This window comes from Engystomops pustulosus, chromosome 2 (assembly GCF_040894005.1).
Source record: "Engystomops pustulosus chromosome 2, aEngPut4.maternal, whole genome shotgun sequence".
Classification (NCBI taxonomy): domain Eukaryota; kingdom Metazoa; phylum Chordata; class Amphibia; order Anura; family Leptodactylidae; genus Engystomops; species Engystomops pustulosus.
The window spans coordinates 152,105,178-152,132,582 of NC_092412.1; the positions used below are offsets into that span (position 1 = coordinate 152,105,178).

The window sequence follows — 27,405 nt, forward strand, 5'->3', positions numbered from 1 at the left end:
AGGTACACCTGTCCAACTGCTCGTTAACACTTAATTTCTAATCAGCCAATCACATGGCGGCAACTCAGTGCATTTAGGCATGTAGACATGGTCAAGACAATCTCCTGCAGTTCAAACCGAAGAAAGGGGAAGAAAGGTGATTTGAGTGCCTTTGAATGTGGCATGGTTGTTGGTGCCAGAAGGGCTGGTCTGAGTATTTCAGAAACTGCTGATCTACTGGGATTTTCACACACAACCATATCTAGGGTTTACAAAGAATGGTCCGAAAAAGAAAAAACATCCAGTGAGCGGCAGTTCTGTGGGCGGAAATGCCATGTTGATGCCAGAGGTCAGAGGAGAATGGGCAGACTGGTTCGAGCTGATAGAAAGGCAACAGTGACTGAAATCGCCACCTGTTACAACCAAGGTAGGCAGAAGAGCATCTCTGAACGCACAATACGTCGAACTTTGAGGCAGATGGGCTACAGCAGCAGAAGACCACACCGGGTGCCACTCCTTTCAGCTAAGAACAGGAAACTGAGGCTACAATTTGCACAAGCTCATCGAAATTGGACAGTAGAAGATTGGAAAAACGTTGCCTGGTCTGAGGAGTCTCGATTTCTGCTGCGACATTCGGATGGTAGGGTCAGAATTTGGCGTCAACAACATGAAAGCATGGATCCATCCTGCCTTGTATCAACGGTTCAGGCTGGTGGTGGTGGTGTCATGGTGTGGGGAATATTTTCTTGGCACTCTTTGGGCCCCTTGGTACCAGTTTAGCATCGTTGCAACGCCACAGCCTGAGTATTGCTGCTGACCATGTCCATCCCTTTATGACCACAATGTACCCAGCATCTGATGGCTACTTTCAGCAGGATAATGTGCCATGTCATAAAGCTGGAATCATCTCAGACTTGTTTCTTGAACATGACAATGAGTTCACTGTACTCAAATGGCCTCCACAGTCACCAGATCTCAATCCAATAGAGCATCTTTGGGATGTGGTGGAACGGGAGATTCACATCATGGATGTGCAGCCGACAAATCTGCGGCAACTGTGTGATGCCATCATGTCAATATGGACCAAAATCTCTGAGGAATGCTTCCAGCACCTTGTTGAATCTATGCCACGAAGAATTGAGGCAGTTCTGAAGGCAAAAAGGGGTCCAACCCGTTACTAGCATGGTGTACCTAATAAAGTGGCCGGTGAGTGTATGTGTCCAATCTGTACATGCCCTGTGCAGAAAACATGTTTAAAAACGGCTACATCTCTTGGACCATGCTGTCATGTTAAAAAGGAGAAAATTAGCCTTTGTTTTTTTTCACTTCCCTCTTTTTATATCCTTTTTATTTTTCCATTAATAGTCATATGAGGGCTTGTTATCTGTGGGATACACTGTACTTTTAAGTGGCAGCAATTAATATTCTGTGCAATGAAATGCACCGAAACCCAGCCAGTCAATGATCTAATATATTAGTTCTTAATATTAGATTGTTGGAGGAAAGAATGGAACAGAAGGCAAACCATTTAGTTCTCAATCTAGTGGCCCGAAGAGGTTGCATTAATTTGAATGGAAGATGAGCTGCAGTTTCTTGGCTCATTGACTAAAGGGATAACAGGGTTGTCTGCTTTCTGCATAAGTGAACATCTGGTCTGTGGGGTACTTGGATGTAGGATGCCTACCAATCGGATAATAAAAAACAATTGTAAAGATTGGTGATCAGTATTTGAAAAGACCCCTTTAATAAAACCTCCTCTCCACATGGGTCATATTTCAACTCCACAATTACAATGGTATTTAAGAAAATATACAAACCAGAAACTGGTCTTTGTGCGTTCTGTGATGGGGATGTAGAGGCGGTTTTATTCTCTTGAAAATCTGGAGTCACCAGGTTGCTCTCTGTTGTGCCAGCAGGTGTGGCGGATGTAAAGTTCTGATTTGGATAACACTGTTGATACGGATTCTGTCCAAGGATTGTGTATGTGGGATAGTCCTTAGAGAAGGAAATTGCAAAATTCATAAAAATTCTTGCTGCAGAAACACTAAAGCTGTCCTTACATGATCCAAGGCAGTAATCAGATCATACAGTGAAGATACAGCAGGATTCTGATTGAAAGAGCTTAAAAAAAAAAAGAAATCTACAGAGGAACAACCAGACCCTAAGGGTGATGCCACACATGGCGTTTTGAACCTGTTTTTGGTCTGTTTTTAACCCCTTAAGGAGCAGACCCTTTTTCGTTTTTGTGTCTTTATTTTTCACTCCCCACTTTTACATTTTTCCATGTAGAGATGTGTGCGAGGGCTTGTTTTCTGCGTAACAAATTGCACTTCATAGTTATGGTATTATGGTAATTCTGAACGCAGTGAAAATAATGAAAAAACACATTTGCGCCATTTCTTGTGGGCTTGGATTATACGTCTTTCACTGTGCACCCTAAATGACGTCTACTTCATTCATTGGGTCAATACGATCACGTGGATACCAAATTTGTACAGATTTTGTAATGTTTTCATACATTTACAAAAATTAAAACCTCCTGTACAATAAAAAATTCTTCATTTTCCAGTCTTCTTGCGCTAATAACTTTTTCATACTTTGGTGTACAGAGCTGTGGGTAGTGTCATTTTTTGTGACTATTAATGACGTTTTCAATGTTTATATATTTAGGATTGTACAACCTTTTGATCACTTTTTATTGAATTTTTTATATTTTTCAAAATGGCAAAAAAATGCCATTTGCAACTTTGGGCGCTATTTTCTGTTACGGGGTTAAACGTAGTGAAAAATCTTTATTATATTTTGATAGATCGGGCATTTTCGGACATGGCGATACCCAATGTGTTTATGATTTTTACTGTTTATTTATATTTATATAAGCTCTAGGAAAAGGGGGGTGATTTGAATTTTTCGTTTTTTTTTAATTTTTATTCTTTACTATTTTTCAGACTCCCTAGGGTACTTTAACTTTGTCTACAGTATAGCAGTATTTGGCACACCATCTATTGGAATGTGCAAATCACACAGCCTAAAACATTGTAGCCTTTGATGATCCGAGGCTGTCATGGCAACGGATCGCCACTCACCGATGAGGGAGTGACGATCGGAGCCAAAATGGCTGCGCCCATGTGCCGCTGGCGATCAAAGGGTTTGCGACGGATGTTTGCTTTATTCATAGTCCTCCATGCGCAATAAAACGTACAGGTACGTCTTATGGCGCTATGGGGTTAAGCAGTTGGAGGCTGCAAAGATCAGCTTTAAGGTGTCAAGTTTTATTGATAAACCTTCCCACGACAGCAGAGAACTTTGGAAATCGAATTGTCACAGACAATACAGAATTTGTCTGAAGAATATACTATACTATACTGTGAATGAAAGAGTATTTGCAATAGAAATGTTTTTTTTTTTAAGTCTTTTTAATCCTAAGAAATATAAATTAAAAATCCTTGTTCCAAACAAGAGTCTTCACTGTTGGCTGAAGGCAGAAAGCAGAAGGAGCTGCAGAAATCACTAAGCAAAAAGTACATGCACCCTCTGCATCTGAACCTGAAAAATTGGGACAGATTGATAATGAACATATTTATAACATATTTTGGTACAGGTTTATACAATTTTACCAGTGGAAAACGTTTTAATGGGAAAAATGAAAAATAAAATCAAAATTTCTCTTACTTTTAATTGGATTTTCTATAACCTACACAATTGCAGGATTCCTGCCTCTCCAGTGACTTCTCCCTTCTTCAAGTCTTTTCTGAGGTGTCTAGATCCTTAACCACTTCGCGACCGCCCGTCGGGTCGCGCTGCATGGAGAGGGCTCACGGGATGAGCCCTCTCCATAGCCGGTAAGTCTTTGCTAGCACCGATCGGGGGTGTTTTCACAGCGATGGCTGCCGGCAAAGCTGCCGGCACCCTCAGAATTATAGCGGCGCATGGGCACCGCCATCTTACCTGGGATCGCCGCTCCCCGTGACGTCATCGGGGGGTGGCGATCCGTCTCCATGGTAGCCTCAGGTCTATTTCATTTTAACCCCTTCATTACAATACTGTAGTATGGCAGTATATGATAGGATCGATCAGACAACCTAGGGTTAAAGTACCCTAGGGATTCTGAAAAATAGTAAAAAAAAAAAAAAAAAGTTTAAAAAAAAAAATTATAATAAAAAAACCTAAAATTTCAAATCACCCCCCTTTCCCTAGAACTGACAAATATAAATAAACAGTAAAAATCATAAACACATTAGGTATCGACGCGTCCGAAAATGTTCGATCTATCAAAATATGATAACTGTTTTTCAATGCGTTCAACCCTGTAACGGAAAATAGCGCCCAAAGTCTATTTTGAAAAATATAAAAAAATCTATGAAAAGTGATCAAAAGGTCGTACAGTCCTAAAAATGATATAGTTGAAAATATTATGAAATTTCGCGAAAAAATGACACCACCCACAGCTACGTACACCAAAGTATAAAAAAGTTATTAGCACCAGAAGTTGGCAAAATCAAAAAAATTATTTTTGTACAGGAGGTTTTAATTTTTGTAAATGTATGAAAACATTATAAAACCTATACAAATTTGGTATTCCCTTAATCGTACCGACCCAAAGAATAAAGTAGACATGTCATTTGGGGGCGCTCAGTGAAAGATGTAATATCCAAGCCCACAAGAAAATGGCGCAAATGCGTTTTTTCACCATTTTCACTGCATTTGGAATTTTTTTCCCGCTTCCGAGTACATGGCATGGAATATTTAATACCATCACTATGAAGTGCAATTTGTTATGCAGAAAACAAGCCGTCACACAGCTCTTTACGTGTAAAAATAAAAAAGTTATAGATTTTTGAAGGTGGGGAGTGAAAAATGGACATGAAAAAACAGGAAAGCACCAGGTCCTTAACCGGTTAAACATGATGCAGTAGATGTCTACTGCTGATCACATTTTTCTACCAAAGAAAAGGTCTGTCTCTAACCCTGGGGGGCATGTATCTTAGTTGGGGTTTTTTTTGTTTATAATTGAGACATTTGGCATTTTTTTTACCTTATGTCTGATCATGTATTTTTTCTTGTGACAGTTTAGTTTCTAATGTCCTGGTAAGCACAACTTTTAGCTTTTTTTTTACTTTTTGTTGCAAATGTCTCAAATCCACATGGACACAAGCCATGTGAGGGGGGTTATATGCAAAGCAGACACTACTGTAAATTTTGGATATGAGGCCATCGCCTGCTTTTTTAAGCACTCTAGTCACACCCTAGCGAGTTGAAGACGTATGAGACTGCGTTTACATGTGGTTTGTAATGCACGCGTTTTATAAATGGCATGTTAACAGTGATGTAATTAGGCAAATCTGCTCTTCTCAACTATTGTGATGCGTTTGAAAGCATGTGTAAACACCATGTGTGACCTCACCACTAGAAGTAACCAATAAATTGAAATAAAATGTGAATGCAAAAATTCATGAAAACAGCCCAAACTTTCAATGCTCAGCAGGTTTATGTGTAAAAATTGAAACATTAAAGCATGTGAAATAATTTACATGTCTAAAAAAATCCTTCTTTTGCACCGGTCCTGGATCAGCTGCAGATTTGCGCCTAAAAAGTCCCGAAAATAAGTAAAGAAAAGTGTTACATAAGTGAAAAGTTGCACAAGACATCTGGAAAAAAAAAAGGAAATCTAAGGCACACGGCACAAGGTGCCAGCATAGGTGTACTTTTAAAATGACAGCAAGTCGCAAAAATTAGACAATTAAACTAACTGAAATAATAGATACAAGTCCCCCTTTGTCAAGTTTGTAATGGCGAAAAAAAGTCAATGGATTCTTCCATGAAGTTGCCCTGCAAATCTGCTCAATCAAGGCCAAAGCTCTCTCTGCCTTCGAGGTGGAGACTAGTCTTGTATAATGGGCTCTCAATTCTTCAGGGGGAGATAACCCTTCCCAAAATGGTATCAAGCCATTGTTTCCTTTAACCCCTTAGTGACACAGCCTGAAAAGGCTCTAGTGGCCAGTCCAGTTAAGGGCCATAACCTTAACCCCTTACCAACATGTGACATAATAGTACGTCACACGTAGGTTGCATGAAGAGGGTGCACGGGCTGAGTCCTCTCCATAGCCGGTAAGTCTTTGCTGCATATTATAATATAAATATTTATGTGATATAAATATAAATAAACAGTAAAAATCATAAACACATTAGGTATCACCGCGTCCGAAAATGCCCGGTCTATCAAAATATAATAACTGTTTTTCACTGCTTTTAACTGAAAACAGCACCCAAAGTACTTCTATGGCATTTTGAAAAATATAAAAAATTATGTAACAAGTGACCAAAAAGTCGACAGTCCTAAAAATGGTAGAAAACCATTTATGGCAGTATATGGGGATTTTCCACCTCATTCATTAAAACGTGCAAATCGCACATTTTAAGGAATGGGATAAAACGAGACAGCCTCGGGTCTTCGGAAGCCGCGAGGCTGTCATGCCGATGAAGTAACATGGAGCGACAATTGTCACCATGCACCATCTTTTTGAAGCCGCCGGCAAAGCTGCGATTGGTGTTACCGGTAAGTCCCTATACACAGCTAATAAAGTTTTTAAAAAAAAAACACTAAATCACCAAAAAACCCCACATAATTGGTATCGCCGCGTCCGTACAAATCTGTATAATAACTCACCAACATTATTGGACCCGCTTGTTGAACTTCGTCAAAACAAAACCCGAAAAACTCTCCATAAAAGTAAATTTTTCATAAAATCCCTTTAACAAAAATTTTCCAAAAAGTGATCAAAAAAAAAATTATGCACGCCAAAATGGTACCACTGAAAAGGACAACTCAACAAGTAAAAAATAAGCCCTAAACCAGCTCTGTCAACCAATAAATATTAAAGTTATATCTCCGAAAAGACTGCTATACAAAAACAAATGAGATTTTCTTCTAGATTAGTTTTATCCAATAAAATAGTAAAAATATACCGTATATTCCGGCGTATAAGACGACCCCCCTACTTTCCTGTTAAAATATAGAGTTTAAGATATATTCGCCGTATAAGACTACCCCTTTTCCAACGCATACAAAACACCGGTAAAAATTTTAATTATGCCCCCCTCCCAGAAGCCATAATTAATGTCCTGACCCCCCAGTAACCATAATTAATGTCCTGCCCCCCCAGTAGCTACAATTAATGTCCTGCCCCCCCAGTAGCTATAATTACTGTCCTGCTCCCCAGTAGCTATAATTACTGTCCTGCTCCACAGTAGCTATAATTAATGTCCTGCCCCCCAGTAGCTATAATTAATGTCCTGCCCCCCAGTAGCTATAATTACTGTCCTGCCCTCCAGTAGCCCTAATTAATGCCCCCCCAGTACCTATAATTACTGTCCTGCCCCCCTCAGTAGCTATAATTACTGTCCTGCCCCCCAGTAGCCCTAATTAATGCCCCCCCAGTAGCTATAATTACTGTCCTGCACCCCCAGTAGCCATAAATAATGTCCCCCACCACTAAACAGGGCCCTATATATTCAAGCTAAATAAAAAACATAATTCTACCTTATCCTGCTCCTCTTCGTGCTGCCTCTCATCAGGGGATCCTGCGCAGGCGACGGCTGATGACGCGTCTGCAGGTCAGGTGCCGGGTCATAGACCTCTGCAGCCCCGGCGCAGGCAGACGCGTCACATAGCCTGCGTCAGCGAAAATGATGGGTGTCGACGGCGGGTAAGTAGTGTGAGGTGGGTGGGACGGGGGCAGATCGGGGGCCCATTCTAATTTTGAATTATGCTCTGGGCCCTCCCTGATCCAGCGCACGGACTAGATGCAGAACAGTCCGTGCGCAGTAACAGGCAGGCCCGCGGCTGTCACAATTCAAAACACCTGCCCGCTGTGCTGACCGGCAGCGGAGCTTCGGTGGATCGCGGGAAAGGTGAGAAACATTACCGGCGTATAAGATGACCCCAGACTGGACAGAAGATTTTTCAGTCTTCAAAAGTCGTCTTATACGCCGGAATGTACGGTATTTAAAAAAAACTATATAAATGAGGTATCACCATAATCCTAGTGATCTATAGAATAAAGATAATTTGGTATTTTAAGTGTACCGTGTACGACCCCCAAAAGATACAAAAAAAAAAAAAAAAAAAAAAGAAACAAACATTGACAATTTTCTTTTCCTCAATACATTCAAGAGTTAATAAAATCTCATCAATAAGCCAATAACCAAATAAAATGAAGTATTTGTGCATCTCATGTCGGAACAAATAAGCCCTTGTTTGTCCAAATTATCAAAAGAAAATAAAGATTGTGTAGCCAATAAAAAGACACAATGCATAATCTGCTCTGAATGGCGCAGCTTCCTTCAATGCCCTGGCGTGTGCCCATACAACAGGTTATACTTAGGAGAGATTGGGTATCAAACTTTGTGGATCGTTTTGATCTCCGTTTTGAGATTTTCAAAAGTATACTTCCTCCCCTCACCCGCCCTTGTTTTTTATTCTTTCGGCCCCTGGCTCGTCACCTACCTAGATCTCGTCCGCTGTCCTGAATTCTAGCTGACTGCCAGGCATTCTCGCGCCTGCGCGGTCAGCATGTCTCGTACTGTGCGTACGGACATGTGCAGATGAAGCATGCGCCACACTACGCTGCCGACTCGGAGTAGCTTGCGTAGCTCCCAGGGCCTCATTGTCTAAATAGCCAACCCGAGTCAGCAGCATAGTGTGGTGCATGCGTAGACAAGTGCGGCCGGGCCCGCTTCATTTGCACATGTCCGTGCGCACAGTACAAGACATGCTAACCGCGCAGACACGAGAATGCCTGGCGGTCAGCGAGCATTCAGGACAGCGGGCAGTATCTGGGTAGGTGACGTGCGCAGGGGTGGAGCCAGGGGCCGAAAGAATAAAGGAGAAGTGCGGGTAAGGGGAGGGAGTATACTTTTGAAAATCTCACATATGGAGGAGCGGTTTCCCAAGGGTGGGGGGAAACTACTCCTCTTCAGCTTTTGTAATTCAAAAGGTAATATACAAGATATCTTTTGTATATCTTTTGTTCTGTAAAACCAATCTTTCATACAAAAAATGTTTAACATTGTATGTGCAATCGGGGGGGGTTCTAAAAAGGGGTCTCCTGGTGACAGGTTCCCTTTTAGGAATACAAGGGAGTTTACCTTCAGAAAACAGTGTAAATAGTAAAGTGGCATGTTACCTGATTTGAGATGGTGGCAACTGCTGGAACTGTAATATTTGCTACAGGAGATGTGCTGGAGATTACATTTGAATTTGTAGCAGTAGCTGAAAACATAGAATAGAAAATATAGCTATAAACGATGGTACTTGTACATTATAGACAATGAATATGCCCCTCAAGAGGGGTTTGTTGGCTTTCATCACTGGTCTGTAAATATCTGCTGTGGTGTCATATATTACACTAATATATGGGTGTGTGTATAGTGTATAAACATAGAAAAAAAACTGTACATTTATTACAAATAAACTTGACAGATTTATCTTTATCAGTTACTGTAAAAGAAGCACAGAAACTTTTGTTGTTCAAATGCAGCATAAATACACAGGACTGTATATTTACCTTGGGAAGGAAAGGAATATAATGCAGGACTGGGCTGGTTACTGGTGACTCCTGACGAACCGGTCAAGACTGGAGTAGGATTTGGCGTCTGGACTAAACCGCTTTCAGACTTGTTACCGGGCCACAAAGCACCTGAACACACAGTCATTAGAATGACAAAGATTTAGAAGTTGGAACAACCATATACATAGAGTGTCCTTTCTGAACATGCAACAGATAGCAAAACATAAGCATGTAGTTTCAACTTAGGACTGGTGCCCTAACCCCTTAACGTGCCTAGACGTAATAGTACGTTCCTGCGAGAAGATAATTACCGAACCAGGGCGTTTTATTATGTTTATTACAGCTGACACCGCGCTCTAACACTCAAGCACAACTGCTTACCGGGGTATCAGATCCTCTTCTGGGCAGCCTCGAGGTCTGCCCGATGTTCCAGGCGCATGTGTGCGGGAGCACAACAGACAGTTTACACTACTCTACAATAAATTTTAAATGTCACTTTCCCATGCAAACACTTAATAAAGTAGTAAAGTAGAAAGGACACTATTACACAACCCCCCCCCCACCACATATTTGGCGTTGCCGCGTCCAAAACCATCTCTATAATAAAACCGAATTGTTACTGGACCTGCAGGGTAAATGGTGGAATAAACCCCACAAAAAAAAAAAAAGTTCAGAAAAAAAAATCATTTATAATTACCGGTAATACCCTTAAAAAATGCTCTATATTTTTGGGATTAATAATGTCCTTATATTCCTGTCCAAAAGCATGTTTCTGGAATGGGGCATATTTCAAAAAAGTTTTCTATAACAAACGGAGTTAGGCAGGGATCTCCATTGATTAATGATGGAACCCCTAGCCCAAGCCATAAGAAGAAATCCAGACATCCATGGGATCAAAAGCAAGGATTCAGAGCATGTAATAGGTCTATATGCTGATGACATAATTATCACTTGTTTGGACCCACTCTCTTTCTTAGAGGAGGTAAGGAAAACTATCACTAAATATTCTAGCCTATCCTACTATAAAATAAATGAAACAAAAAGTAATATTTTTCTAATAAATGAAACTAGAGATCTTAACCGGTTCGCGACCGCCCGCCGTGTATTCACGGCGGCGGTCGCGTTCCGATGCATGGAGAGGGCTCGCGGGCCGAGCCCTCTCCATAGCCGGTAAGTCTTTGCTGCATATTGCAGCAAAGGCTTACCGGTAACACCCGCGATCGGTGCCGGCACCGAACGCGGGTGTTTTCTTGCTGATCGCCGCCAGCAAAGCTGCCGGCGGCTTCAGACAGATGGCGGCGCATGGGCGCCGCCATCTTTCCGAGGATCGCTGCTTCCCGTGACGTCATCGGGGAGCGGCGATCCGTCGCCATGGTAGCTTCGAGGGATTGTGTCGAGAGACCTACTAAAAAAAAATCCACAAATATAAATGGGTTATTAATAAAATCTTGACAGCAGCTAGAGTTATACTGGTTAAAAAATGGAAGGATGAAGCTAGCCTAACTATTACTGAAATGATTTCTTTAGTTAATTCCACATGGAAAAAGGAAAAATGTCTTGGGGAACAAAAGATTAATGATTTTGATGAATTGTGGAAATCATGGGCAGGCTATGAAATGAATACTGCCTAAAATCTCTTTCATATTTGATGGTGACATCAAATTAAATATATATATATATATATATAAAATATATATTTTACCTCAATCTTTTACTCCCTTCCTTTCTTCTTTTCTCTTCTTACAGCTTCTACCTCTTACACGGGGCAGTGAATATTGTATGAAATGCGCATGATATGCAACAATTGAAATGCAATTGCCGTTTACCTTTTGTTCAGCTTTAATATTGGAACTATAAATTTGTGCATTTTGTAAAAAAAAAAAAAAAAAAGTGACGCACTAAAATAAGACCATTAAAAACAATAACTCTTCTGGCAGAAAATAAGCTTTAACCAGATTCTTCAGCCGAAAAAGAAAAGTTATGAATCTGAAAAGATTTGGTTTCGCTGCGTCTGTGACAATCTGCATAATAAACAGAATTGTTGATTGACGCACACAGTGAACCCCATAACTCCTCCCCTCCCCCCCAAAAAAAGCTCCAAAATAAGACCACTAACAAGAATGCTTCTCGCAAAAAGTAAGCCCTTAACCAGATTTGGCGCTCCTTCTATTCTATGCCTGGCCGTATGACCATACAGCACTTTACCACCACATATGGGGTATCAGTATACTCAGAAGAAATTGGGCATCAAACTTTGTGGAGCCTTTATTCATTTAATCCATTGATGTTTAAATGTTTATTTTTCCACCCCAAATATACGTAATGTCAAAAAATATTACATTTTTAGACCGCACCTACATATTGTTTTAACCTCGATATACACATCCTTCTTTCTCTTTTTTTTCTCATGTTTTATAAAGTAGAAACTCAAATTTTATTGAATGTCATAAAAACCCACTATGGGGTCCATAAGTACAAATTGGCATGGGTACACATGGGCAAGAGAAGCATGACATATAGGGGCAGATTTATCAAGTGTCTGAAAGTCAGAATATTTCTAGTTGCCCGTGGCAACCAATCATAGCTCACCTTTAAGATATTCATGAGCACTGGTAAAATGAAAGCTGAGCTGTGATTGGTTGCCATGTGCAACTAGAAATATTCTGACTTTCAGACACTTGATAAATCTGCCCCATAGCATGCACAGGTAACTAGAAATAAATGAAATAATAGCAGCAAGCTATGCGATGTGTACCCCAATGGATAACAATATTGCAATTTCATAAAATATATAATAACATTACTAGGATGCACAATACAAGGTGACAAGTGAAAAAACTAGCTATGCTATTATATTTAGCAAGCTATTTTATATTTTTTCATGAAAAATGAAGAAACAAGAGACGCTGCCCATGGAGCTGTCGCAGACCGGGCGTCGGAATGGGGAGCACTCAGTTTATTTTTTTCATATACCCGAGTATAAACCGAGGGGGGAATTTTCAGCAAAAAAAATTGTGCTGAAAAAGTCGGCTTATACTTGAGTATATACGATATTCTGCAAAATAGAAAATGAGCACTTTCATTTATGGGTAAAACTATTTTAGAAAAAAAAAACAAGCACACTTTTTTGATGTAACTGCATTCAGGACAAACTAAAGAATCTCAGATACTTTTTAAAATTTTAATTTTTTTTTATTACTATTAATGTTGAAATATTAGCCTTTTAAAACATTTTTTTTTCTGTTTTTTCAGAATAAAAATTATGCATACCAATATATACTACCTGAAAATACATAAATCTAGCACAAAGTTAAATTCATTTGTATAACAGATAGTACAACTGTAAACATTTCACTTGGTTCTTAAAGTGTATTATGATCTGGACCTTAAGGGGTTAACATTGAATTGTGCAAAATGATGAAGAAAGGGCCGTTTTGGACATTCAGGTGCCATTTTCAATTACAGGGTTTACTGCCTGGAATAACGGTTTTAATATTTTCACTGGGACTTTTCTTTTGGGATGCGGTAATACCTAAGATCTTTAGGATTTTCTTTCTTTTTATATCAGTTCGAGGAAAAGGGAGGCGACTAGATTTTTTTTTTTTCTTTACCGGTGGCATTTAAATGGTCAACATTGGCTGATATCGCAGATGTTAGCTGCATAATGGATTATGGAGCATTAAGGTGGTCCCATGAAAGAAACTTGCATGCCCAACGACCATAACCACAAGAACGGGACCCCAGACATTCCAGAGAACATGGGTCCTGTTTTCACTATTGGCTGCAGCGAAAAGGAAGAGCATGCATCCTGCTGGTACAGAACCCTGTTCTCCTGGTGGTTGGGGCCCCAGCAGTAAGGCCCTCATAAATTAGTTTTTAATCCCCTATCCCGTGATAGCAGATACGATTCCAACTTGGTACAACTGTTTTACATACCTTATGTAGTTTAAGTTTTGCCAAAAACTATCTGGTTTAATTAATGTTCTTATTAATGTTAATCGCCTAATTGTAACTGAACAAATGGAAAATTAATTGGAGACTTACCAAAAGGAGGGAGACCATAGGTTTGAGATGTTGGAGGATATGCTGTGTACGGCTGAGATGTCTGCAATGACTGATACTGAGTCTGACCACTATAAGTGGACATTGTTTCTGCAACAGGTACAGAGAGGATATGGGTGTATGGCCTAAAGGAAGATAGAAAATGTAAAAAAAGAAGTATAAAAGTGTTAAGCATCTACACGCTGTACACAAATGGATATTAAATAGGAACCGTGTTCTAGAACACAGGCAGCCCCAGCTCAGGCTACATTAACATAACTATATGCTCTATATGAGCATAAGGGAAGTGCGTTGGAGAATCTCATGGCTTCAGTGAAACTGGAACTTTTAAAAATTTGCAAATAAATAGATCAATACATTTTCGAATATATGGGATGCAGTCAAAAGCAGAGCCAAAAAAAGTTCACAAGACACCGCTAAAATAAGGCGTTTATTGCTGCAGAAATTGGCCTCATATATAACATATGTTATGGAAACATCCTTCTAGAAGCTAGGTCTTGAAAAACAATTTGTCAAACATTACAGCTGTACATCAAAATTGAATTAAAGCGGATCTCACGTAAGGAATGTCATTTTTAGCTGGTGACAGGCTCCAATAGCCTATGCTATGCAGATTAAAAAAAAAAGCTATTTTCGGCATTCTGAATCATTTCAGGAGTTTATAATAGTTTAATTCACCTTACCTGGTTCCCTGCCAGCAGTGTGTGGCGGGGAAGGGGAGGGTGGGCAGCTACAGTTTGTGTCCTCTCCTCCACAATCATTCAGCTTCCTCCCAACTTCCAGATGGTATGGAGAGAAGGAAGAATACATGCGGAGACACAGGCACACAAGCTGCAGCTGCCCTGCCCCTCACCCCGAACTCACCACATCCTGCTGGTTAGGGAGGGAGCCAGGTAATGTGGATTCAACTTTTACTAATTAAAGGCATTTTAAAATCGGCATAGGATATAGGAACCTGCCACCAGCTAAAAATGACATTCCTTTTGACAGGTTTGCTTAAAGTCATGAAGTATACCACTAGGTAAGTGACATTCTACCCACTAGATCAGCAATGGCCAAAAGGTTGAGCTTGGAGTGTCCAGATTCATAAATACAAAAAGGTCTGGTGTTCCGGACCCCACTCCTTTCAGACCTGAGAAAGCACCTGGAGCTAGGTGCGAAACACGCAGTCTTTTATTGTGCAACCTTACTAGCGCCTTTCAGTTGCGTCCATTTTTCACTCACCTAGTGGTATGTCAACCAACGTACCACGGTCCACTGCATTTGTACAATTGCCTTCACTATCAGAGGTAATATGAACACTGCTCATGCCACAGTCTCAGCAGGAGAGTTGCCCTGCCTATGGATACTGTCCACTTGCTGCACGTCAGCCAAAACTTCTCGCAGTTTCAACTCTAACACATGTCATAGCTTAGCCATCACTGCGCTAGATCATAGCCTGCAAACTGCATTTTAGCTAGCTAGAATGCACAAAATGTATTCTTAAATATGTAACGGTTAGTTAAAATAACAGACAAATTGAAAATGAAGAAAAAAAATCTAATCAATTAACAAAAAAAACTTACTTTGAGGGATATAGCTGGCTGGTATATTCACTAGTACGAGATATGTAATCAGCACAGGTAAGGACTGCTATAGAGGAAGTCAAAATGTATGTTACATTTGTGCAGGAGAAAACCCATTTAGGAAATAGATTTTTTTAAAATAATACAAATTGTTAATTTTGGTAAAAACATTGTTATACTATTGTTTACTATTTAAAAAAAAATAAAAATAATTTTAAAGGCAAAAAATAAACAAACTCATACGTCTGGCATTGCCATGACCACAACGACCCCAAAATTAAAGAGTCCCACACCCTGTACACTACAAAGAAAACAAACAATATGCCAAAAGATGTAAGAAAAAAAATATTTTTTTTCCTTCTAACCGTAGTTTGAATATATTATAAGAAAATCGATATACATAGAAAATAATATAAAAGTAGTATAAATCAGTATCAAAATGAAACAATTTCTTTTATAAAATTATTTAATTGAATAAATGTTAGCAAAAAAAAAAAAAAAACTTCCATAGAAAGTGTTACTAATATTTAGTTATTCAATACGCTTTATGAATTAGAAATATTGCACCACTGGGAAAAAAGTTAACTAAGAAAAATGAGTAGCCTGTGGAAATAGGATATAAATAGGATATAATATAAACAAACACACACATTAAAATATTCTGGGCTAATAACCCCTCAGGAGTCCCGCCCCTTTTTTGTAATGCGACATTTGCCACTTTATATGGTTCTAACTTTGGTTAATTAAATTGTTCAAAAGTGATTACGAGACTTTTTTTTCATGACCCTGCACTTCACTTTTCGGAATTCTAAATGATTTGCTTGTTATATGAATAGTTTTATCATCCAAATTAGTTACGAACATTTCCCATATTTCTGCTTTAGGTTGGCATGATTTTTAAAATGTCCTTTTAATTTACGTTAGACAGCTTACAAATAAGATGTTTAAGTAGTTTTCACAACAGAATTTTTTGGGTGATCATTTTAGTTTTTTTTAACCCTTTCAGGACCTGGCCCTTTTTTGTTTTTTTCATTTTCATTTTTCACTCCCCATGATCAAAAATCCATAACTTTTTTATTTTTCCATGTCTAGAGCTGTGTGACAACTTGTTTTCTGCGTAACAAATTACACTTCATAGTGATGGTATTTATTATTCCATGACGTGTACTGGGAAGCCGGAAAAAAATTCCAAATACAGCGAAATTGGTAAAAAAACGCATTTGTGCCGTTTTCTTGTGGGCTTGGATCTTACAGATTTCACTGTGCGCCCCAAATGACATGCCTACTTTATTCTTTGGGTCGGTGCGATTACGGGGATACCAAATTTATATAGGTTTTATAATGTTTGCATACATTTAAAAAAAATTAAAACCTCCAGTACAAAAAATTTTTGGGGGATTTTGCCATCTTCTGGCGCTAATACTTTTTTATATTTTGGTATACAGAGCTGTGGGTGGTGTAATTTTTTTGCGGATTTTTAAGACGTTTACAATGTTATCAATTTTGTGATAACATTGTGATCACTTTTTATAGAATTTTTCTTTTTTTGACGTCACGGGGAGCGGCAAACCGCTTTGCCGGCAGCGATCAGCGGGTGTTACCGGTAAGCCTTTGCTGCAATATGCGGGTTACTATATCATATTAGAAACCCCTTATATATCACCCTCAAACTATTAGAAACTGCTTAATAGAAAAGCTATTAACCCTTTGAGAGGTGAAATTAAAAGGGTTTAGGACCTAACTTGCTGATCGGTTCAGGGACTCAGTGATGGGACCCAGTCACACCCCTATTAGCACCACCTAGATGGCTTGAGCATCTGGCTGACAGCTCCATAGAGAAGAATGGAGCACCTCAGTGGTGCTACGAGGGGTACATAGGACCCCATTGGATACCCGTTCTAGTAATCGATGGGGGTCCGATTACTGAGACCCCCATCGATCAGCAAGTTAGGCCCTATCATGTGGATAGCGCACAACTTGCTTCATGGGAAAACACTTTTAAAGGGGTATTCCGAGAATATGAACGCCTGATACAAAAACCCATGATGCTATAAATAAATTAATATAACAAAACTCAATGGCATTAGTCACAAAATGGAACTTAAATAGTTTGATTCCATGATTCACAAAATTTTATTGCTTCTCTATAAGCGGAGTTATCACCAACATGGCTGCCACTTGAAACTTCAAGACCCAAGACCCTTTAGTTCTCAGTAACTCGTACTACCTCTTATATTCTGCTCCCAGTGATGATCTAACAGACTTTCTTGCTCTGTTATCATAGTAATGATTTGTCAGAAAGGCTAGTACAGAATTTATTATTATTATTTTTTTATTGTGCTGGGCATACTGGAGAAAGTAGGCTGGCTGTATAATGTGGGTAGGAGGCTGACTACATACTGGGGGACATAGCAGGCTATGCACTGGGGGGCAGGCGGCTGGCAGGTTATATACTGGGTGGAGGCTTTGACCAAAACTTTCCCACCCTAAGCTTATACTTGAGTCAATAAGTTTTCCCAGTTTTAAAATGGGTACCTTGGCTTATCCTCGAGTATATACAGTAACTCTTTTAGTTTAGAGTAAAAGAAAATCATCAATTCTTGTTTTGGATTTTTAGCATAATGTTTGGGGTCAGACATACCATGAAAATAATATGCTATATTTATCCTATGGGTCAAAGATTATGGTGGTCTAATTTCAATAGTTTATTGGAAAAAAAATGTATTACAAATATATTCCTATATGCATTTGTACTAATGATTGATGTTAGTGGCCATTTAACACAAATCCTATTAAATAAAGGCAATGCCGATAAAGTTTATAAAACAACAAGTGACTGCTTGGAGAGCGTCATGATTGGAAAGAAAACAGACAGGGGGATTGGGATTCTGATATTTTTGAAAAACAAAAAATAGTGCTGTATGTTTTAGATATCAAACTAGTAGCTGCATTGCCAGTGCTTCCTCATGTGCGATCATGTCTTTTTAGGTGTTTTATGCTAGTAAAAAAGCATTCAGACATAATCCTATCCATAATCCAGATTACAGTAAAAAATCTTGTTTGTACTCACGTTCACTGGAAATTGCATGGTTAGAAGACAGTTCTTCTTTCTGAGTGCTGCTTTCATTGTTAGACACTTGCCTTAAAAATGCAAAGGAGAAAAGTGAATGTGCTAAAAATTATATGGGAGGGGGGGGGGGCAGGCTAAGGAGTCTTATTTTAGCATTCTATACTAAAGATTAGCCGCAAATTTGAAGTGCCCGTGAAATATGTTCAGCAGATAGTATCAGACTTACATAGGTATCAGGGAAATTGGGTAAGGCAACTTTCATACACAGCAGGAAACAAAACTAGGAGTCAATGGTCTCCAAATCTATGTTTTCTGAGATAACACAAAAATGTTTTACTTCTTCGATAATGCAGTTTTAGCAAGGAGAGAGGCAAAAATGCAGGTTGATGGTCTCTTAAGATGGGGGGGGGGGGGCCTGATAAAAACCTGTGCCTTTTCCAACCTTAAAAGCATACAATGAATACAGAAATACAAAGAAAATATACAGAAAAAAAAAAGAAAGAAATGGAAGTGATCAAACTGTAATACAACTGAACATAATGGATGACCGTGTCCATTACAGTAACAGACACTTTACTTTCACTTTCAATACATCATCTATTTATCCATCCTTCAATCAATCTATCCATCTCTCATAGATTTCAACTATACAGGTCTCATTTGTACCTACCTATCGATCTTGCTTTTCTATCTGTCAATTGATATCCAATTTCTGTCTGCCTACCGAACTTTCTCTCTATACCTCACATTTTTCTATAATCTATCCATCATCTAATTTTATCTGTCGATTTCTTCATCTGAAAAAAAAACTTTGAAGTCAAAGTGACAGTTTTTAATGTAAAAGACAACTCAATGCCATCTGTTATGGTCAGTTAGGCATAATCTGTTATGTGTTTTTTAAACAGAAAAAAGTACTTCAAGCTCCTTTTTTTTTACCGTCAAAAAAAACAAAAAAACTACAACTTTTTTCCCTTCCATTCTAGCCATAAAGATGGCTTTTGGAATGAGAGATGCCAGTCCATTTTACTGCTCTAATGTAATGTAGATGTATAAATATATAGAACTCCTATGAAAGCAGTGGTACCAAGATCTTAGGCAGATGGCCCACATGATACATGAAAACACTAGATTTGCAAGGCATATATACAACCCAATAAACAGTAATGGGGAAAAAACATAGAATTCCAAAATGCTTGTACCTGTGAATATCTGCAAGTTTAAAGTAAAATAAAAGTTCAACCTACAAAAGCAATACGATAACAAAAATAGAATAAAATTTCTTCTATGAGAAACCTGCATTAAAAACTTGTCAGAGACTGTTTTATAACCATTATGAAATTTATAACAGTAAATAAACTGTGAGTAGTCATATCAGTGTCAAACAAATTCCCCAAATAATCAAAGTGATCACCTTCTTGCTACAAACTAGCACTAGCTAATATTTTAATAAATAAAACCACAATAAAACTAGAATAGATTAATCAAATTTTCATTTACTAACCTTACAGATTCCTCTCCGGCATCTTGCATTTTTGCTTTTTTGACCTGAAAAAAATATTGTTGTAGTTAAACCATTTAGTAAATTGGTGTCTGAAAATATAATTTGCACATAAAAGTGTCCTTTTTGCCAATGTATTGCATTTTGTTTTAAAAAACCTACAATTAAGTTTCAAAAGAGAGCCAAAAAGACTGTCTTAAGATAAATCTCCACAGACGGCAATGCGTGTCTATTGCTGGAACGGATGGTTGTGGCTTAAGTAGTATCGCTGGAAAGAAATTTGAGAACGATTATCAGTTAATCCACATAATCGTAATGGAAACTTTCTTCCTAAATTCAGAAATACCGGTATACTATTTTTTAAAATATATAATTACCATCATTCTAAGGTTACTTATAAAACCTGTCCTGATCATATTTTACCTGCATAATATGCAAAATACCTTTGGGTATACATCTTCATAATTGTGCTATAGGTCACAATTTATTTCCATTTGGAGTAACAATTTCTAATATTTACAGTTTACTATTGATATTTAACTGGCGTTCAGACAGCCCAAAATATAGGACATGGTCAATGTTTGAATTAATCCATAGCCAAAGTATGATGAAACAGTCATAGCCCGAAGAGTATGATGGGGAATGTCACTGCTACAGGTGTTCATGTTTTGTTGTTGCTCCACTTAAATAAAAACATTTTGCATTGAATTTTTTAAATTACTTTATTTATCCATTTTTTCTTTCTTTCCCCAGTCCAAGGAGGAAGGGGGAAGAAATGCATGGTTATATAAAATACTTGATTTCCTTCTGTAATGTAAATTTTGTAAGAGCATGAACATGTATTTTAAAAAAAAAATGGCTAGGTAAAAATATTTTCATATATTTTTAAAAAATACTCTTTGCTTTGTCACATCAAATCATACAAAATAAAAAAAAAGAAAAATAATGTACCCAACAGAAGCGCATAATACTGATAATGGTACGTCTGCGTACTGAATGAAAGCAGGTTTTCTAGGGTGCATTCACATGTGGTCCTAACACCACACACATATATACATATATATACACATATATACATACATATATATATATATATATATATATATATATATATATTAGTGGCGTTTACCGCATGGATTTAAAAACGCACTGCAATAGTTGAAAACAAATTTGTCTACTTCAATTTACAAAACACATCTGTTAAATGTGATGTTGCCGCATCCATTAACGGGTGCATTATGTAAATACAAAATTAACAAATTTAATTAGGCAAATCTCTGTTCAGTTGTCACAGTGGGTTTTGAAACATGCGTCAAACGCCATCAACCACCCATTCAGACAAGGATTTTGTAAGCAGAATATCGGTGTCAAAATCTGCCATGTGAATAGGTCCTAATGTTTCCACGATAACAAACTTGTACTTTTGTACATGTGATCATGTGTTGCCCATGTAGGTTCTCTGCATATAAATTTAATACTCCACATTGTTTCAATGCAGTGAAAACAAAAGCATTTTCTACTACCAAAGTTAAAGAAAACCAACCAGCTGTAAAAACACTAAAAAAACTTCAGAAATACTCTTTTGCTAAGCTTGACACGCCGGGATCACTTAGAAAAGAAACGAGGTTTGGGCTGGGACAAGATGCCCGGTGCTCCAGGCTGCCAATTATGCACTCTCCCGCAATTCCTCCCCCATGCTGAGAGAGGGAGGCCACGTCCCGCGAGGGACGTGAATTCACGGCTCTCTTGTGAGGTCACCTCACTCTCCGATGCGAGGGTGTGCATAATTAGTAGATCTTTGGAGTGCATAATTAGTACACTAATTAGACATCTTGTCCCAAAGCTTTGGCCTGCTAATTATAAGTTTCTTTTCGAGGTGATCCCGGCGTGTTAAGACTAGCGCAGGACAGTTGAAGAGGAGCGGAGGTGAGTATTTCTAGGTTTTTTGCACTTTCACAACTGGTTGATTTCCTTTAAGGATCATTGCACCTACTAGACACATTTGGTGTATACATCAGGTTTATTTTACAACATAAACCTATGCATATATGTGAGTCTTAACATTTCTACAACAGTGAGTGCAAGGCCTGGATATTTTTCTATTACAATATAAAACCGTTCACAATAGAAAGAAAGAAAAAATTATTATTTTTTTTTAAAAAACAGCTACCACTGTCTTTAACCCCTTGCCGCTCCGCGGCGGATATATCCGCCATCGAGCGCAGTGAGTTAGCGCTCGATGGCGGATATATCCGCCAGCGGCGCAACATGTTCAAATTCGGTCATCCCGTCGCAAGACGGGATGACCGACCGCCGAAACCTGGCGGGATAGCGAGGGGACATCCCCCCTCTGACATCACAGGACCTGTCATGTCGGTCCTGTGATGTCGATCGCTGCGATTGGCCCGTCTTTACAGACGGCCAATTGCAGCGATCGGAGGCTGCAGGCTGGCGGCTCCGGGGTTAATGACGTCATCCCGTCGCGAGACGGGATGACAAAACCCCGGAGCATGCTGGGATCGAGAGGGGACGTCCCCCTCTGACATCACAGGACCGATCTGATTGGTCCTGTGATGTAGATCGCTGTGATTGGCCCGTCTGTACAGACTGGCCAATCACAGCGATCAGTGACTGTGGAGGGCAGACCCAACACCCTCCATGCTCTCCAACGCCGCCATTCTGCGTTTGGTAGTGTTGGAGAGCAGAGGGTTTTAGGATCTGTCCTGTAAAAGTGAAAAAAAAACTACTACACCCATCCTCCATCCCCTCCCAGTGTAATCCCACTTCCCTGTACTATCCCCCCCATCATCTGTATTCCCTTTCCCCCCAAACCGCACTTTTAAGTGCGAAGTGTGTGGAGTAGGAGTTTAGTGGAGGAGAAGGCGTGTGGTGGAGGAGAAGGCGTGTGGTGGAGGAGAAGGCGTGTGGTGGAGGAGAAGGCGTGTGGTGGAGGAGAAGGCGTGTGGTGGAGGAGAAGGCGTGTGGTGGAGGAGAAGGCGTGTGGTGGAGGAGAAGGCGTGTGGTGGAGGAGAAGGCGTGTGGTGGAGGAGAAGGCGTGTGGTGGAGGAGAAGGCGTGTGGTGGAGGAGAAGGCGTGTGGTGGAGGAGAAGGCGTGTGGTGGAGGAGAAGGCGTGTGGTGGAGGAGAAGGCTGTTGGTGGAGGAGAAGGCTGTTGGTGGAGGAGAAGGCTGTTGGTGGAGGAGAAGGCTGTTGGTGGAGGAGAAGGCGTGTGGTGGAGGAGAAGGCGTGTGGTGGAGGAGAAGGCGTGTGGTGGAGGAGAAGGCGTGTGGTGGAGGAGAAGGCGTGTGGTGGAGGAGAAGGCGTGTGGTGGAGGAGAAGGCGTGTGGTGGAGGAGAAGGCGTGTGGTAGAGGAGAAGGCGTGTGGTGGAGGGGAAGCGTGTGGTGGAGGAGAAGGCGTGTGGTGGAGGAGAAGGCGTGTGGTGGAGGAGAAGGCGTGTGGTGGAGGAGAAGGCGTGTGGTGGAGGAGAAGGCGTGTGGTGGAGGAGAAGGCGTGTGGTGGAGGAGAAGGCGTGTGGTGGAGGAGAAGGCGTGTGGTGGAGGAGAAGGCGTGTGGTGGAGGAGAAGGCGTGTGGTGGAGGAGAAGGCGTGTGGTGGAGGAGAAGGCGTGTGGTGGAGGAGAAGGCGTGTGGTGGAGGAGAAGGCGTGTGTGGAGGAGAAGGCGTGTGTGGAGGAGAAGGCGTGTGTGGAGGAGAAGGCGTTGTGAGGAGGAGAAGGCGTTGTGAGGAGGAGAAGGCGTTGTGAGGAGGAGAAGGCGTTGTGAGGAGGAGAAGGAGTGTAGTGGAGGAGAAGGCGTGTAGTGGAGGAGAAGGCGTGTGTGGAGGAGAAGGCGTTGTGAGGAGGAGAAGGAGTGTAGTGGAGGAGAAGGCGTTGTGAGGAGGAGGAGGAGTGTAGTGGAGGAGAAGGCGTTGTGAGGAGGAGAAGGCGTTGTGAGGAGGAGAAGGCGTTGTGAGGAGGAGAAGGCGTTGTGAGGAGGAGAAGGCGTTGTGAGGAGGAGAAGGCGTTGTGAGGAAGGAGTGTAGTGGAGGAGAAGGCGTTGTGAGGAGGAGAAGGAGTGTAGTGGAGGAGAAGGCGTTGTGAGGAGGAGAAGGAGTGTAGTGGAGGAGAAGGCGTTGTGAGGAGGAGAAGGCGTTGTGAGGAGGAGAAGGCGTTGTGAGGAGGAGAAGGCGTTGTGAGGAGGAGAAGGCGTTGTGAGGAGGAGAAGGCGTTGTGAGGAGGAGAAGGCGGTGTAGTAGTGGAGTGGAGTAGTTGTAGTGTAGGTTGCATACTATCACCCCCATCATGTCTCAAAAGACGTATACGGATCTGGAGGTCTATAGTTTTATGGCCTCCGATACGGAGTCAGCAAGTGGGGACGAGTTTTATTTGTCTTCCTCGTCCTCACAAAGCGAGTCAGAGGAACCCCCGAGAAGGCGCTTACGCAGTAGTGCCGGAGTGCCCGGGACTCCTGCTGGAGTGCCCGGGACTCCTGCTGGAGTGCCCGGGACTCCTGACCCCACATGGGTGACCCCCAGTAGTTATGCCCCTCAGGTCCCTGGCAGGGCAGGGCTCGGACCAGTGGACTACTTTAAGATTTTTTTTTACTGAGGAGCTTATTAGTTTGATGGTGTCCCAGACTAATCTCTACGCTGCACAATACATTGCCCACAACCCCACTTCTTTTTATGCGCAACCCTACAGGTGGACCCCTGTTAGTGCAGCAGAGATGGAGAAGTATTGGGGCATAGTACTTCTTATGGGACTCGTCAAAAAGCCCTCTATTAGGGATTATTGGAGCACAGACATTCTGTACCACACCCCGATGTTCCGCATGGCAATGAATAGGATGCGCTTTGAAGCCATCCATAGGTTTCTGCATTTTGCTGACAATTCTCAGTGCCCACCCAGAGATGACCCCAGTTATGATAGGCTATATAAGGTCCGACCCATATTAGACTACCTGAGTGCCCAATTTATGGATGTGTATACTCCAAAGAGGCACATATCAGTGGACGAGTCCCTGGTACATTTCAAAGGGAGACTTCAGTTCCGCCAGTACCTGCCCAATAAGAGGGCACGGTATGGCGTGAAGATGTATAAGCTGTGTGAGAGTGCATCAGGGTACACTTTTAGGTTCAGGGTATATGAAGGGAAGGACTCTAGGATAGTGCCCCCTGAATGCCCCCCCTTCCTGGGAATAGCTGGAAAGATAGTGTGGGATTTGGTGCACCCACTATTGGACCAGGGCTACCACCTCTACCTGGATAATTTTTATACGAGTATTACCCTGTTCAAGTGCCTCGCTTCCAGACAAACTGCGGCATGTGGCACTGTTAGGAAAAATCAGAGAGGTCTCCCTAAGTCGCTGCTAGGGGAAAAGCTCAGAAGGCATGAGAGCCGAGCACTAAGCAGCGACTCAGTATTGTGTGTTAGGTACAAGGACAAGAGGGATGTCCTTGTACTAACAACAATACATGGGCACAGCATCACCCCTGCCCAGTGCAGAAGCCCCCAAGCCGGACTGTATTTTGGATTATAATAAGTACATGGGAGGGGTGGATTTGTCGGACCAGGTGCTTCAGCCGTACAATGCCATGCGGAAGTCGAGGGTGTGGTACAAGAAGCTGGCCGTGCACATCATGCAGATGGCATTGTATAATGCTTTTGTGCTGCATCGATATGCCGGCCAGAGGGGAACTTTCCTGGAATTTCAAGAGGTGGTAGTCAAGAAGCTGATTTTTAGAGACCAGGAAGGGGAGAGTGCTAGCACGTCTGGAAGCGAGGCCACATCACGGATTGTACCAGGGCAGCACTTTCCAGGAGAAGTTCCCCAAACAGCCAGCAAGGGAAGGAATCAAAAAAGGTGCAGGGTGTGCTCAAAAAGGGGCATAAGGAAGGAAACCATATATCAGTGTGACACATGCCCCGACAAACCAGGGTTATGCATGAAGGAGTGTTTTAGGATATATCACACGTCCCTGGATGTATAATTGTACCCTGATGCACACAGCTCACACAGCTTATACATCATGCCGCATGCCGCACCTTCCCTGCTGAGCTCTTCCGTGTGCCCAGCCTGTAGATTATTGCCACATATGGGGTATTGCCGTACCCGGGAGAACCCACATGATGATTTTTGGGGTTTTTGTCTCCCGTGGCAGGAGCTGGGCACAAGATGACATAATGGATAATTTGTACTATGCACCATCCATTATGCATCATCCTTGGGGTCCACCAGTGGGGTTAAAATGCTCACTACACCCCTAGATTTATTCATGGAGGGGTGTAGTTTGTAAATAGGGTCAGCTTTTAGGGGTTTCTACTGTACTGATCCCTAAGGGCATCTACAAATGTTTTTTGATGTAAAAAAAAAATTAAATGTCTGTGCTCCAAATACCATTCTATTCCGAGCTCTGCCGTGTCTCCACCTTGTAGCCTATTGCCATACATGGGGTATTGCCATACCCGTAATCACCCGCAGAATGATTTTTGGGGTGTTTATCCACAGTGGCATGAGTTGGGCTGTTTTCATTTGTCACTACAATGGCACATTTGAGAAAACAATGCTATTTCTACACTGAACCATTCACTTTGTGTTACATTTGGGCCAGCATCTCAGGGGTTAAAATGCTCATACAACCCTAGATCAATTCTTTGAGGTGTGCCCTTTCCATAAACGGGGTCAATACTCGGGGGATTCTATTGCACTGGTACCTCAGGGGCACCCCAATAACATTCTAGTGAAAAGGGTGCTTCAAAAGCTAAATATTGCTGGTCTCTTCTCAGCCCGGCCGTGTCCCCAGCCTGTAGACTATTGCCACACATGGGGTATTGCTGTACTCGTAATCACCCGCAGAAAGATTTTTGGGGTGTTTATCCATAGTGGCATGAGTTGGGCTGTTTTCATTTGTCACTACAATGGCACATTTGAGAAAACAATGCTATTTCTACATTGACCCATTCACTTTGTATGACATTTGGGCCAGCATTTCAGGGGTTAAAATGCTCATACAACCCCAGATAAATTCTTTGAGGTGTGCCATTTCCAAAAACGGGGTCACTAGTCGGGGGTTCCTATTGCACTGGTACCTCAGGGGCACCCCAACATCAGTCTAGTGAAAAGGGTGCTCCAAAAGCAAAATCTTATTCCATTCCTTCTCAGGCCTGCCGTGTGCCCAGCCTGCTAATTATTGGCACATGTGTGATATTGCCGTACTCGGGACAACCCGCAGAATGATTTTTGGGGTGTTTGTCTAAATTGCTATAGGTTGGGCACAATATATTAGGCACTAAACTGACATTTTTGCAATAAAAATGCAATTTTTACTATGCACCATTTACTGTGCATTCAATTTTGACCTGCTTGTTGGGGGTTAAAATTCTCACCACAACCCCAGATGAATTCTTTGAGGGGTCTAGTTTCCAAAATGGTATAAATTATCGGGGGTTTCTATTGCACTGGTACCTCACGGACCCTGCAAACATGACATGGCACTCCGAATCCAAACGTGTGAAAAAGGAGGCGAAAAATCAAAATTTCACTCCTTTCCTTCTCAGGCCTACTGTATGCCCAACCTGTCAATTATTGGCACATGTGTGATATTGCCGTACTCGGGACAACCCGCAGAATGATTTTTGGGGTGTTTGTCTAAATTGCCATGGGTTG

At 41.1% G+C, this 27,405-nt stretch overlaps 1 protein-coding gene across 5 annotated transcripts in view; it reads right to left on the reverse strand.

Moving 5' to 3' along the window:
• EYA3 (EYA transcriptional coactivator and phosphatase 3) overlaps positions 1-27,405 on the reverse strand; it is a 79,615-nt gene that overhangs the window by 23,096 nt on the left and 29,114 nt on the right. For 2 of the 5 annotated variants that reach the window (XM_072136924.1, XM_072136923.1), the window contains exons 3-9: positions 19,747-19,790; positions 18,246-18,316; positions 15,176-15,242; positions 13,593-13,735; positions 9,546-9,677; positions 9,165-9,250; positions 1,797-1,974 (exon numbers count right to left, since the gene is read on the reverse strand). In XM_072136924.1, the coding sequence (XP_071993025.1) occupies positions 1,797-1,974; positions 9,165-9,250; positions 9,546-9,677; positions 13,593-13,735; positions 15,176-15,242; positions 18,246-18,316; positions 19,747-19,790 (721 nt within the window). Of the gene's footprint in view, positions 1-1,796; positions 1,975-9,164; positions 9,251-9,545; positions 9,678-13,592; positions 13,736-15,175; positions 15,243-18,245; positions 18,317-18,471; positions 18,614-19,746; positions 19,791-27,405 lie in introns of those variants that run through there. The other 3 variants (XM_072136925.1, XM_072136927.1, XM_072136926.1) reach the window with 3 other exon arrangements.